The 15,267-nt window shown below is 41.7% G+C and overlaps 2 protein-coding genes across 2 annotated transcripts; both read left to right on the top strand.

Annotated features, from left to right (window-relative positions):
• The first annotated feature begins 450 nt into the window (after nt 1-450).
• On the top strand, nt 451-14,598 carry LOC128012181 (secreted frizzled-related protein 5). The gene is made up of 4 exons (XM_052595253.1): nt 451-861; nt 13,244-13,422; nt 13,530-13,619; nt 14,178-14,598. The coding sequence occupies exons 1-4, from the start codon at nt 566-568 to the stop codon at nt 14,495-14,497; spliced, it is 885 nt and encodes a 294-aa protein (XP_052451213.1). The 5' UTR covers nt 451-565; the 3' UTR covers nt 14,498-14,598.
• Nucleotides 8,734-13,232, top strand: LOC128012180 (uncharacterized). Its single transcript, XM_052595252.1, has 2 exons — nt 8,734-9,635; nt 9,678-13,232. The coding sequence occupies exons 1-2, from the start codon at nt 8,907-8,909 to the stop codon at nt 11,235-11,237; spliced, it is 2,289 nt and encodes a 762-aa protein (XP_052451212.1). The 5' UTR covers nt 8,734-8,906; the 3' UTR covers nt 11,238-13,232.
• Nucleotides 14,599-15,267: the final 669 nt, after the last annotated feature.

Here is a 15,267-nt window from a genome sequence, read left to right as displayed (position 1 = left end):
ATCCATCTATCTATCTATCATCCATCCATCCATCCATCTATTTAACTAACATCCACCTATCCATCCATCTATTTAACAAACATTTGACTAACATCCACCTTTCCATCCATCCATCCATCCATCCATCCATCCATCCATCCATCTATCCATCTATCTATCTATCTATCTATCTATCTATCTATCTATCTATCTATCTATCTATCTATCTATCTATCTATCTATCTATCTATCTATCTATCTATCTATATCAAGTGCGTGTGTGTGTTCAGCTTCTCTGAGTAATCTGTTGTGTTATATTGTCACTCCTCAGGAAAGAAGAGAGGAAAAGGAAGTGTGTGATACAGTGGAGCTCAATGTGGATCATCTCCAGCAGAGAAACGGAAGAAACAGCACCTCACACACAGTCACACATACACACCCTCCCTAACCAATCCACTCTCACGTCCTGCAAAGTCCCGCCCTCTCCCAGATGGGCCTCAGGCAGTGGTGTATAAATACACCTATTACTGATTGACTCTGACACTACCTTACACTGAGTCTCCAGCTCTCTGACGCTCTCTGGACTATGATGCTGACAGCGTCTGCTCTACTGCTGCTCCTGCTTGTTCCTGGCATCAGTGCAGTGCCCACTGGACTCTGGGAACACCAGGGATCCTCTCGTTGTGTGCCCATCCCAAGCAACATGGCCCTGTGCCAGGGTCTGGGCTACAACAGCATGCGGATGCCCAACTTGCTGGGACATGAGTCTCCAGCTGAAGCGGTGCAGCAGAGCAGCAGCTGGCTGCCGCTCCTCGCCCGAGAGTGCCACCCACACGCCCGAATCTTCCTGTGCTCGCTCTTCGCCCCTGTGTGCCTTGAGAGGTAAGACTCACCTATAACAGACCGTTCTCAATGATTGCCAGAACCATGATGCAAAACACTAAATGATACAAACATGTATGTATATATATATATATATATATATATATATATATATATATATATATATATATATATATATACATACATGTTTATAGTTAATATATATATATACTAACATCTGTGTATATACATACACACACACACACACACTCACGCACACACACACACACACACACACACACACATTTAGAATATTGTTTCCATTGTGGCTTGTGTTTAGCATCACATAGCATTTAAATCAGTTAAATGATGCCATTATCATGTAAATGTACTAATGAGTATGTTAAGTGGAAGTGAAAATCGTCTGCAATGAAATGACAATATAAAGAAAGACAATACCCTTGCTTAAGCAAGGATGTGTTTTTAAATGATTAATCATCTTGTTGTGGTCATTGTGACCCATGGATACATTTATTTTTCTAGTTGGTAGTTAATGTTATTGTATTGGACTAAAACTTACTGACTTGGTTCACAAATGATAATAACCTCGAAAAAGAAAGAATTAATGGATAAAAATCTATACATCCAATAAAAATTATAATTTATAATTAAATATAATTATAATTCACACATCTCATCACACTTGAGTTTCTGGTTCAAAATGACTGTCCTACAAAAAATAGCTTATAAATCACTCTATTATGCTTTATTATCAACAAATCTTGAACATTTTTGTTTTGTATCTCGGTCAAATATTTTCAGATCCTAATAAACCAAACATCAAAGCAAAGCTTATGTATTCAGCTTTCAGATTATGTATAAATCTCAGTTTAGAAAATTGACACATCAGACACTTAATAGTTTTGTGGTCCAGTGTCACATTTGATTTGCAAACACTTTAAACAAATAAGGTGCTTTTTTACAGCAGTATTTCTTTTACATAGTAGCAGTTAAAATATTAATTCTAAATCTTAACTTATAACATTAATGTAATTAAATGAAATGTGCCAGGACATTAATTATTTTATATTATAGAAAAACAAGTTATGCTCAGAGTCCAGAGCCTCGATCATAACATTATAACAGGCATCTTCCTATTAGAGACCTGCACAATCACGGGACCCATCGCAGCAGAGTGTGGCGCGGGACAACACTTGATGGACGGGTAGAGACTCGTGTGTGCGGGATGCGTTAGAATAATTAGGATGTGCTCACACTAGGCAATCTTAGACCCCAAAGTCTGGTTCATTTGACTAGTGTGATCGTTCGTTTAGCAGTCACTGGCATGGTTAGAAGAGATGGGCAAGAGTAGAGCACGGTTCAGTTATATATAGATCATCTGATATGTGCTGCATGATTGCGTGAATATTTCTGAGTAGTAAAAGCAATAGATGTGTAGCCTACAGCAATGTACTGTGAGAGGGCTGTGTGTTACCGCATCCCATGCAAAAAAATAATAAACCTAATAATAAATAATAGAGTTAACAAAATGTAACACCAATGAGCGGATGGTATTCAACCATCTGTTCCATGTTAATGAACCCTGACCCCTTTTTACACATTCTACACTCAAAGACCAGAACGTGAGTTAAAGAAAAAACAAGGACTTTCGTTTTACAACCCTCTTACAACATAACTCACCACCCTGGGCGCCGCCATGACGGCAATGTCCTGGCGGGGATGAGAGTTATAACACCTTGGAGACTATCCAGAGATGCGATATCGAACTTCAAAAGGGAAGACAAACAACCCCCCTTCTTGATCGCACATTCCAGTGAAACAGACGCACATACACTCAAAAACAGGCACAAGCATTTTTGCTGGCCCATGGACCTTATTTTACTTAAACTACCTCTAAATGTATTTTAATGTCTCCCTTTTTGTGCTCAAATGTATGTATGCGGCATAATGGAATATATGAATGTTACTGTGTGTTTAATGCAAACTTTATATGCATTTAGTTAAGAATAACTAAATATCAATGTATACTTGATGGATAAAACTATAGTTCTTGGTGTCTGTATAATCGTAAAAACACGACTGTAACGAATCTTGATAGCAAACTACAAAAAGATGCATTGTTTCAGAGGAACGATCTTGCTTAAGAAAAATGTTTAATTTTGTCATCGCCATAAATTAGACCAGTGGGCGGAGATCAGCAAACAAAGAAGATTTTTCCCGCCTCAGTTTGTTTACACTTCATTGGATCATACTCAAAATTAGGCGTGAACCTAGGTTCACGTAAAAGCTCGGGGAAACCGATATTCTGGGCATTCCGCCAGAGAGAAAAGAGGATTCCCAGCTTTGCAACCGGACTTCAAGAAGTTCTCCGTTATTCTTCTTTACTTTTCGTTTCATTCTAGTTTTTCTTTATTGTCTGCTGATATTTGACTTCGTTCAATTGCCTTCACGAGCCAAACGAACTCAAGTCTAGTCATCTTTTGGCAAAGTTTACCTTCGCGTTAACCATCGAGCTCACGCATCATCTGCTCTGGAAAGAACCACGCTGAGGCCGCACAGACCGGACAATTTGAGCGCAGCTACGCACAAGAGCCAAATCAAAGCAAGTACTTTCTTATATCGCAACTAAAATTGCTGTTTAAGGTTGTCTAGGCTATTCCATGTTTGTGAAATCATTCAATGACTTGGGGTCTCTTGCAAAGTTAACTGTTTGAAATTGCCACGCTGAGATTGCTTTCACTTTCACTTTCTCTCCCCCTCTCTCTCTCTCTCTCTCATTTATCTCTCTCTCTCATTTATCTCATTATTATTCTTGTTCATTTACCTTGTTTAAATTGTATTTTCGTTTTGCTATATACTCATATTTACTCCGTGTGAATTGTAGTTATGTACTCTTTAGTCTGTTTTTATTAAATCCTATAATTTGCTTGAATTGAATTGTTTTATTGCTCATTGAGATCGAAGTCCCTGAATCGTGTGATCTAGCTACGAGCTTTGTTTTATATGAATTAATTTTCAGTAATCTTAGTAGTACAGACACAGAAAATATTGTTTTTTCCTGATCAGAAGATTAATATTTCTTGGAGTTTGTAAGAAGGGTATTTTTATTGAATTTTGATAAGGAAGTCTAGCTTCCAGTTCGCTGGACGAACAGATTGTCTAGAGTAACTTAAATTAATTCTAGTAAAGGTTACCTTTAAATGATTAAATATTCCCTCTTTGGGTAATTTAATATTTGTAAGCAATAAGCACGTTATATTCATAGACTCATGAATATTCACTTCATTTGAGTTAATTATTCCCCAGAAAGTGATTGTTGCTACATTAAATGGTGGAGTTAAATTTGGCAGCGTTCAAACTTTGTTTTTGTGAGCAATATTCATTTTCATTTTCATGAGCATTTTTGGATGTTAATATTATGTATGCGCATTTTTGAATTGTGAGTTAAGTCGCGCTTTGAGCGAACTCATTTGGCACAAAGGCAACTGTTCAGCACAGCAGCCTAACAGTTTCTAAAAATACCTATAGTCACTGTTATTTTAATAAAAATAAACTGCAGTAAATGTTAAAAGTCTCCTGTCAAGAGAAGACCAACATTTTCATATGAATAATTAAAAGATGAAGAAATCTTTTATTAATTGTAATATGTAAATCTGAACCTGAGCGATGTTCCTCTGATTCAGTTAAAAAGGCCTTGCATATTAAGTATCGTTATTGAATTTCGTGGTGAGCCACAGTGATATTCAAAATTTAAACGATAAAAACTCCTGGTCTAAATTGGCTTAGCTACCCGATTTTAAACCTAAAACATTTAAATCATAAGTGCTGTTTTGTTAAATGTTTATGGGAGGTAAAACAGATGGACAAAATCTGTTATTAACAGTCTTGTGTTGGTTAGAGAAAAGCTCCGGCCTCACGCGCTGTTTAATTTAGCACCTCAAGGGTCATAAAACCTTTGTCTGTTTGTGAGTTGCGATTTTGATGCAGAGAATCAGCGCTGATGAGCGCACAGAGATTAGATCATAGTGTAACTGACTGTCATTCCGCTATTTAAACACCAGAGGGAATTTTAGACGTTTCAAGTTGCCCTGTCTTCTGATTCCAGCTTGCATGAGTGCCATCTCTGGCCGTTTCAGATAAGGCTCTCGAATTACTAACCTCTATTTCTCTCTGTGATTTATTGAATTAGCTGTCTAAATTATCAATAATTATTTGCATTAACAGCTTTGCTCGTGCGAATATTATTTCAGCATTAGACAATTTTTGCCTGTTTTTGTTCACATTTACTTTGAATTTGGTTCAAACATGATTTGAATTAGAATTTAATTGTTTAATAGTGCAAATTAAGTGTCTCAGCCCAACCACTGATTAACCCATTTAGAAGGGAGCAAGCCATCTAGTGGCAGTAACCTGTTAAGTCAGTTCACAGCTTGCATCTCTCTGATCTCTTTCTTTTCGGTTCTGTTTTGAATTGCTTCATCTACTTTTACCCTTTCTGATTAATTTCATAATTATTAATGATACATTACTGTTATCGTTGGGTATTATAGGGCATTTATTCCGATTTTTCCAATTAATTCTTCTCACCTGCTTATTTTAAATTTAGATTTAAACCAGTTTTGAATTTTTAATTTGAATTAAGTTTTCTGCCCACCAGGTTAAGCCACAGAGAGTGAATACGCCCCTTTGTGGTGAAAACCAGCTTCTTCTTCTCCCGTGCTCATTCCTGTCTTTTGTTATTTATTTTATTATTATTATTATTTTTTTTTTTTTTTTTATTATTATTATTTTTTTTTTTTTTATTATTTTTTTTTTCCTCTTTAATTTTTTTTTTATTATTAATTTTTATTATTATTATTATTTTTTTTATTTATAGTTTTATTCAACTTTTTATTTTATTTTATTCTATATAGCCCTTTTTGTTGTTTATCTTTCCTCTCTCTTTTTGCTTAGATTATTTTGATAATTACCATCATTATCATAAGCTTTTGTTTTTGTTTTATCATCATTAGGTAAAGCTGTTTACCTCTCATTTCTACATATATATTTACTCAGTTGATGATTAAACAAACCAAACCTTAATTCACTTTAAGCTTCCTTTGTTCATCCTTTGTGTATTTGATTGTAGAACTCCTTTGGTGATAGGACAGTCATCTCAGGTTTCCAGTGAGCAAGGGGGCCAACCGGCGTTGCCAACACTGGCCGTGAGTGAAACTCGGTCCCTCTTATCTCTGTTCGTTTGCGCCACGCAGTGGAAGACATCAGCAATTTGGCACTCCAACGGTGATCAATCAGTCCAGCTGACACACGACGCAATCTCTGGGACCAGTACCTAAACCGGGGGCTAAATCGGGGCCCACTTTCTTTTCTAAAGAGAGGGTTCTGGGGAACAGCCCAATTTTGTAGTGCTGTCTGGCGGTTGACATCTTGGTGTTGCCGGTTGTGTTAAAAGTCACAAGCTGTTTGAGAGGGCGCAACGTCAGAGTAACGGAGGGCCAGGGACACTGCGGTTGAGTGTTTGGGAGCGCCAGGGAGGCTGACCGTGCCGCTGGATTCCACCAGGTGAACCAAAAGTGATAAAACCTATCCACTTATTATAAGGCGCAGAATATTAGATATTCCCCCCTGATATTTATGTTAAGTGTTTGGTCCATTTTCCTCTGTAAGCCACACCCTTTTCCTAGGTCTCTTACTCCCCTAGCCGCACGTGCTGTAGGCCCCTAGCAGAAACTCTTGTGAAAAACAGCAGGCTTAATTTTTTTTTTATTCTCTACCTAACACTTCTAGCGTTCTTATTCATTCCATTTTATTGCAGACCAATTTATTTGGTGTTTTGTTTTCACGGTGCTCTTTCCTATCTTCACCTTTTTGCATGCTGTTGTGATTCTGTTTCTTGCAGTTCACCGAGAGACCCCAAGGAGAGCTAAGTAGTAGAGCGACAACCGAGCAGCCGGTGTCACCAGGTGACCCACGAGGCTATCCCCTGTCAAGTCTCTATTTTGGGCCGACCCTAATTGGACCCGCCTCCCTGTCTAACTGTCTGCATCAGTTAGCCAAAATTCTTAGAGACGGCATAGCCGTACGATAGCTCGTTAACCAGAGAACGAACTTGCATTGGCCTCTTTGTGTGTGTGTTGTGCTTCTCTTGTCCGCAGTGAGCCAAGATGTCGCGTGCATCCAGTCCCGCAGTCCCTTGGGATCAGCTAGCGACATGGCTGGAGACGATGACGACCTCCTTCCTGCCAAAGGACACCAGTGACCTGCAGCACTTGAGCCAGGGACAACTGGATACTGAGATGGACCAGCTGATGGCGAACGATCCGACGCAGAGTTACACCCACAAAGAACTTGCCAGGATCACAGGGACCCTAGCTCACCTCCTCATCGCCCAGGCAAGGATCAGCGAAAGGAGCAACCACGACTTGGAGCAGGAAGCCGCGGCTCTGAGACTTCGAGTGGAGGAAGCCCTACAGCATCAGGCCCACACCCAGAGTCGTCTAGATAAGCTACTTCTCGAGACCCAAGACCAGCACGAGAAAGAGAACGCTACAGATCCAGAACTACAGAAAGAAGTGGAAAGACTTCAAAATGCCCTGGAGAATCTTCGTCTGGACACAGACCAAAGAGAACATTTGGAGAGAGAAACCCGAGAGAGACTCGAGGCAAAGCTCCGACAAGGTGACACTCTCCTTGAAAGGGCTGAAATCGAACTGAAAGAAAGAGATGCTAAAGTGAAGGCCTATGAAAATCACCTGGAAATGGCCCGAGCTGAAATCCACGACCTTACACAGCGTAAAGACTCTCTAATAGATGAACTTGACATGGTTCACAGAGAACTGAAACATTCTTATAGCCTGCAACGTGAACAGAAAGAGGAAACACACTCCACAGAGTTTCCCCTGGCCAGTGAACCCCAGCGTGTCAGCCAAGAACTTCGAGCTGGAAAAGGGGGTGAAAGCCTGCTTTTCAAAATGTCACCAGCCAGCCTCCACGAACCCCTGTCAGCAGTGGGGGAAGGAAAACCCTTCCAGAAAGTCCGGGTCACCAGCCACGGACACATAACTCCAAAAGAACTGGACAAGCTGGCTAGAAACATCCCTACGTTCAACCCAGATCCTGCAGGAGGCCACGACATTCACGCTTATTTACAAGATATAGACTTTCACTTGCAAACTGTCACCAACGTAACCACTTGGGACAAATTGTACCTGCTCAGAATTACGTCCAGTCGTGAGGTACGCAGTTTCTTAGACCGTCAACCAGAGACTGTCAAAATGGACTACCAGCAACTGCGAAAAGCTTTGGTGCGTGAATTCTCTGATCCAGAATCAGACCAAGGGCTAGTAACCGCAATGGACCTCAAGCAAGGTCGACTTGAAACCCCACCAAATTTCTACAACCGACTGCGACGTGCCTATTTCGGAGCGAGGAATGAACCAGGCATGGAGGAAGACGTCAACTTCCGAACTTTGTTTCTGCGAAACCTCCATCCTACTGTCAGCCACCATTTGGGAGTGTTAGCGTGCCCGCGTAGCATGTCAACGCAACAGTTACGTGATTTAGCACATAAGGCCTACACCAAACAAAAGACTGTGTCAGAAAAGACTGTAAAGCACCCAACTATTTGCTCTGTCTCTGAGTCCCATTCAGAGTTGACCCTAGAGGGCGCCCAACAGCACCCCAGTTATACACCCATCAACCGAGAGTCAAGACCGTTCCAAGCCAGCAGAGGGCAGCGCGGTCGCGGTGGTGGTGCCCGTCCGAAGCACCAGAACGACCGCTCTGGAATATCCTGGGACCGGCCTCGCCCCTCCCATAACCAAAAGGGGGGGGGCACCTGGGAAGCCGGCCGGCGACCCAGAACTAGCCAACCTCCAGCCTCCAGAACACCAAGCCCAGGGAGGCGGGAGGGGGAACACTCTCGACGTGATGCTTGGAAACTCAAGGCTGAGCCCACATCTAAAAAGGAAAGTGCAGCCACATCCGAAGCTGCAGAACTTCTGAGAATACTGAGAGAGTTCCTTCAACAGAAACCTCACAAGGAGGACAAGAAGGATAAACCAGACACCGCATGACTAAACCTTATGCCTGAAACCAGCACCACTCCCAACGTCTCCACAACTGAACCAAGCACACAGAACACTGTTTGTCAACCACGAACTATTGAACTAGCTGTTGCCTCATCAAACAATAGCAACACCCACTCAGTCCAGCTGACGTCTGCACCTCCTGACCAAGAAAGCATCATCCCACACACTGAGGTGCCAGAAAGTGCTGTTTTGGTTATCTGTACCCACAACGAAACACACAAAACATACCCTAACTGCTTATCGATCAACACACAAGCCCCAACACCAAAACTCCTGGGGAACCTGATCGAGAAGGGAGTGGCTCGGAAACTCTACCTAACCATCACTTTAGAAAAGGAAATGAGACTCGAAGCCCTTGTGGACACAGGGTCAGACCTCACGTTGATTTCGGCTCAACTATTTAATAAGCTCAAATTTGAAGCTCAGAGACAGAATCGAACTCTAAATTTTCACACTTGCAAGCTGAATGTACAGTCATACAGCCAAAATGACATCCAGCTCAGAAATGTAGCTCCCATCCACCTGACGATCGGACCTATGAGCCTAGTACATCCTATTTATGTCTCACCAATGAACAATTATTCATTTCTCATCGGGAAAGACCTGCTTGATCGCTTTGAGCCTTTACTAGATTTCAAACAGCTGAAAGTCTGGGCTCAAGTGCGAGAACCTCTTCCCCTCCAACCACACAGGTCGCCGGTGCCAGACGGTCAGGTCACAGAGGTCACGAGAATTCCCACGGTGCCAGACGGTCAGGTCACAGAGGTCACGAGAATTCCCACAGAGCCAGACTGTCGGGTCACAGAGGTCACGGGAACCCCAGCAGCCAGCCATAGGTATCCAGCCTCAACAACAAACCAAGGCTCAAGTTCGATCCTCTGTACCTTCAAGGCCACTAAAGACTCTGATACCTACTGCCCCAAGGTCAAAACCGAACTGCAGCTGCATGATATAACAACAACGGACAGTATTCTGGCCATATGGGCAGACAACTCAGCCATTAGTCTGTCACTGTACAATGCAATCACTGAGAAGACACCTGACCTCCCTTATGCCAGCAAGCGCACTCGTTTCCCTTTGAACTCACACCCATCCTCAATGGTTTCTGCTAGAGGAATCTGCGCTTTGCATGTGAAATGGAATTATTGGTGCCTGACTCATTATTTCCTGGTCCTTCCGGACCTGCCACACGATGTTTACATTGGAGCAGACCTCTTGATTCGCCTCAAGGCTCATGTGGACACTTTTAATGAAGTTGTATGGGCCCCATTGACTTTGCAGCCACACGTTTCCATCAACCATGACAACCTCATATCAGGGCAGACCATCCCAGAAGTCTGCACTTTAGTCAACGAACAGGAAACGGTGGTACCAGCTTACACCAAAGGGGTCGCTATTCGGCTCAACATGCGATGGGGTCAAACCTTAAACCACACGCTGGGTTTCTTCCAACCCTCACCTGAATGTGTGGAACTCGGACTCACACTGGAAGCCACACCCCTCACTGAAGTGTCATCTCGTGTAGTCTACATCCTGTTCAACAACTGCACGGCAACTAACATCAACATTCCCAAGGCCTACCGGCTGGGATGGCTAGTAAGCCATGACTTTCATGATTTTGAACTTGTACTACCTGTCATTGGTCCCATTCCACCCGCACTGATACCCGAAGGGAGTACAGACAGTACATTGTTCACTGCACCCTTCAAACTCATTGCCATCACATCTGTTATGTCGGTGCCTAAAGACCAAGTGTGCAGAACGGAGCTGACCGAGGATGAACACCTCACAATATACACAGTCTCCCACAAGAACGTCGGTGAGGCTCATGAACCTACTACACCTCTCAATGCCAACCCGACTGATGACACACCGATGGAGGAGCCTTACCCAGGTTTTGAATCTCAAGTGCAGCAAATTCTACAAGACGCTAATGCACTTCAAAGCGATACAGATCGTCAAGGACTCAGACAAGTTCTGTATAAGTTCAAAGAATCCTTTGCCAAAGACTCTCTAGACTGTGGTCTCACCAACCTCCACACGGTGCGCATCCCTACGCACCCTGATGCTCCTCCCACTTTTGTCAGACAGTACAAGATTCCCATCGCCTCACACGAACCAGTGCAGGAGATCATCGAATCTATGCTTGAAAAGGGGGTCATCCGTCCATGCAACAGCACCTACTCAGCCCCCATCTGGCCCGTCCTCAGCCCTAACAAACACCTGCTACCCGACTGTCAGGATTCACCTGCCATCCGACCATGGTGGTGGGTGTTGTCCGATAATGACCACAGGGCATCATCCGACCACAAAGGGGGAATGTAACACCAATGAGCGGATGGTATTCAACCATCTGTTCCATGTTAATGAACCCTGACCCCTTTTTACACATTCTACACTCAAAGACCAGAACGTGAGTTAAAGAAAAAACAAGGACTTTCGTTTTACAACCCTCTTACAACATAACTCACCACCCTGGGCGCCGCCATGACGGCAATGTCCTGGCGGGGATGAGAGTTATAACACCTTGGAGACTATCCAGAGATGCGATATCGAACTTCAAAAGGGAAGACAAACAACCCCCCTTCTTGATCGCACATTCCAGTGAAACAGACGCACATACACTCAAAAACAGGCACAAGCATTTTTGCTGGCCCATGGACCTTATTTTACTTAAACTACCTCTAAATGTATTTTAATGTCTCCCTTTTTGTGCTCAAATGTATGTATGCGGCATAATGGAATATATGAATGTTACTGTGTGTTTAATGCAAACTTTATATGCATTTAGTTAAGAATAACTAAATATCAATGTATACTTGATGGATAAAACTATAGTTCTTGGTGTCTGTATAATCGTAAAAACACGACTGTAACGAATCTTGATAGCAAACTACAAAAAGATGCATTGTTTCAGAGGAACGATCTTGCTTAAGAAAAATGTTTAATTTTGTCATCGCCATAAATTAGACCAGTGGGCGGAGATCAGCAAACAAAGAAGATTTTTCCCGCCTCAGTTTGTTTACACTTCATTGGATCATACTCAAAATTAGGCGTGAACCTAGGTTCACGTAAAAGCTCGGGGAAACCGATATTCTGGGCATTCCGCCAGAGAGAAAAGAGGATTCCCAGCTTTGCAACCGGACTTCAAGAAGTTCTCCGTTATTCTTCTTTACTTTTCGTTTCATTCTAGTTTTTCTTTATTGTCTGCTGATATTTGACTTCGTTCAATTGCCTTCACGAGCCAAACGAACTCAAGTCTAGTCATCTTTTGGCAAAGTTTACCTTCGCGTTAACCATCGAGCTCACGCATCATCTGCTCTGGAAAGAACCACGCTGAGGCCGCACAGACCGGACAATTTGAGCGCAGCTACGCACAAGAGCCAAATCAAAGCAAGTACTTTCTTATATCGCAACTAAAATTGCTGTTTAAGGTTGTCTAGGCTATTCCATGTTTGTGAAATCATTCAATGACTTGGGGTCTCTTGCAAAGTTAACTGTTTGAAATTGCCACGCTGAGATTGCTTTCACTTTCACTTTCTCTCCCCCTCTCTCTCTCTCTCTCTCTCATTTATCTCTCTCTCTCATTTATCTCATTATTATTCTTGTTCATTTACCTTGTTTAAATTGTATTTTCGTTTTGCTATATACTCATATTTACTCCGTGTGAATTGTAGTTATGTACTCTTTAGTCTGTTTTTATTAAATCCTATAATTTGCTTGAATTGAATTGTTTTATTGCTCATTGAGATCGAAGTCCCTGAATCGTGTGATCTAGCTACGAGCTTTGTTTTATATGAATTAATTTTCAGTAATCTTAGTAGTACAGACACAGAAAATATTGTTTTTTCCTGATCAGAAGATTAATATTTCTTGGAGTTTGTAAGAAGGGTATTTTTATTGAATTTTGATAAGGAAGTCTAGCTTCCAGTTCGCTGGACGAACAGATTGTCTAGAGTAACTTAAATTAATTCTAGTAAAGGTTACCTTTAAATGATTAAATATTCCCTCTTTGGGTAATTTAATATTTGTAAGCAATAAGCACGTTATATTCATAGACTCATGAATATTCACTTCATTTGAGTTAATTATTCCCCAGAAAGTGATTGTTGCTACAAAAACAATGCACTCCACTGTGCTAAGCAAGCACTTCTCTGCTGTTTTCATGTGCTATAAAACAATTATCAGCGTTAATTTGAAATTTGCCAGCAGTGAATATATTTGTCAGGCTGTGGGCTTAGCAACCTCTCATCTTTATGATACTTTTCTGCATCAAATCATAACAGAGCTATTGTAAAGTTTCTCTCATTGCTTTGCCTCTGGTTTGTCAGGATCATTTCTCCATGCAGGAGTCTGTGTGTGTCGGTACGGGACAGCTGCGCCCCCATCATGAACTGTTACGGTTACCCCTGGCCTAGAATACTACAGTGCGACCAGTTTCCCAAAGATCACCTGATGTGCATTTCCTCAGTTGTGCATATGCAAAACGGCACCAGCACTGACAGCCGAGGTAAACGGAGATCTTTCTTTTTTTGCACATGCATATTTTTTCAAAGGAATGCAGACAGAAACAATAAGGGTTTTCTCCATCAAACTGATTTTTGTTGTTGGTATTAGTGGTGCCGCGTGCGAGCTGCACAGACTGTGAGCTGGAGGAGGCCACGTCCTCCAAAGACCTGCTCGACCTCTTCTGCAAAAGTGACTTTGGTAAGAAACTCTACTTTTTGCTCATTCAGATCAACCATAAATTGTAATATGCCCTTATTATGAGTAATGAAAGACTTGGGAGTCTCCAACAACAGGCTGACATGCATGCAAGGTCAACATATAATATGCATTTATTTTTACCTTACTTGCTCAATGACTCCCAAATGATTCACTCAATGATTAATTTTTCCAAACCCATCCTTTGAGTGATGCTAATCTGTGGTTATTGGTGAATTATTCTCAGTTTAATGTCATCTTGCCTGTAATGCCTGAAAAAGCAGTGTTTGTGAGCGGATACCAACAAGTGGGCGGGCTTTCAGGTTTTTATGTTGATGTTATTACAAAACAGCTTGGGATTCATTTTAAAAATGACTCACAGTCGACTCTTTCTTTGAAAGACAATAACATTACACAGGGTGCACTTTCAGATTTAAAATTATTTCACTCACTTACAGCTGTGTTGCACACTGCATGAAAGGTCATTTACAGAAATCCATAATAGGGGCACTTCACTCCTGAATCTCCCTGCTCATGTCTTTCTCTCTCTCTCTCTGTTAGTGGTGAAAGTGCGTCTATCCAAGCTGAACTCCAGTAGCTCTGTCCTGACGATGTTCTCCCTGGGCTCTCGGCTGGAGGTCCTAAAGCACGGCCCGCTGCTGGGAGGAGAAATGAGGAGCCGTCTGACGCTGTGGCTGGAGCGGGATGCCACCTGCGTGGGCAACCTGACCCGCAATCACCCCGATGGGGGGACCTTCCTGCTGACAGGCACCGTGACAGGCAAGAGACTGCTGGTCACGAAGGCGTTCAGCTGGGGGAAACGCCAGCGGCACCTCAACCAAGCAGCACGCAAGTGGAAAAGCCACCGGTGCAGAGGGTAGAGTTTCACAAAACATACCTCAGAGTGTTCATAATGATGTAAATAATAGAAGAGCCTTGCACTATATTTTTAAATCTTAAGATATTAAAGCTTTTTCTGAAAGGAGAGTCTGTGTGTCCATTTTCTGTCATAAATTTCAGGGTCACTTTTACAGCCGTAATTAATGATTTGAACTCAAAACACAGAGTTATATAAAAATGAATCTCTACAGATTCAGTTCAATTCAAGTTTTTGTATAGCGCTTTTTACAATACAAATCGTTACAAAGCAACTTTACAGAAAATTATGTTTCTACAATATTTAGTAATAGCTTATAAGAGGTGACTGTCCGTTTGTGCACGTATGACAGGATTTGTAGACAAATGTATACAAGTCGTAGTCAGCCAGATGATGAACATTATTAATATTATTAATAATTAATAATTATTATATGATGCAGTCACACTTGTAGCAATATTTGTTAGTTCTGTTGTTGATTCAGGGTTAGCATCATCTGAGGTCCTCTGAGGGTCAGCATCATCTCTTCTCAGGTGTTCTGGATCCAGACTGGAGCTTGTGTAAATCCCGTGGCAAAACATAGAAACAAAATAGAGACATCATTAGCATAGCGGCTGATCCAACAAAGTAAAATTAATTATTTTAAGCCAAGCTAAAGAATAAGAATGCACATATGATCAGATACAACTATAATCACAGTTTAAGATAAATTATTCAAAAATGCTTGGCGAAAGACATGCGTTTTTAATCTAGATTTAAACAGAGAGAGTGTGT

Source organism: Carassius gibelio, chromosome B23, assembly GCF_023724105.1.
Source record: "Carassius gibelio isolate Cgi1373 ecotype wild population from Czech Republic chromosome B23, carGib1.2-hapl.c, whole genome shotgun sequence".
In the NCBI taxonomy this organism is placed as follows: Eukaryota; Metazoa; Chordata; class Actinopteri; order Cypriniformes; family Cyprinidae; genus Carassius; species Carassius gibelio.
This window is presented reverse-complemented; position numbering and strand designations above follow the sequence as displayed.

Coding starts and splice junctions, on each gene's coding strand:
- LOC128012181 (XM_052595253.1), top strand. CDS start 566: ATGATGCTGACAGCGTCTGCTCTACTGCTGCTCCTGCTTGTTCCTGGC. Junction 13,423..13,529: donor CACCAGCACTGACAGCCGAG/GTAAACGGAGAT, acceptor TGTTGGTATTAG/TGGTGCCGCGTGCGAGCTGC. Junction 13,620..14,177: donor CTTCTGCAAAAGTGACTTTG/GTAAGAAACTCT, acceptor TCTCTCTGTTAG/TGGTGAAAGTGCGTCTATCC.
- LOC128012180 (XM_052595252.1), top strand. CDS start 8,907: ATGCCTGAAACCAGCACCACTCCCAACGTCTCCACAACTGAACCAAGC. Junction 9,636..9,677: donor CAGACGGTCAGGTCACAGAG/GTCACGAGAATT, acceptor CAGGTCACAGAG/GTCACGAGAATTCCCACAGA.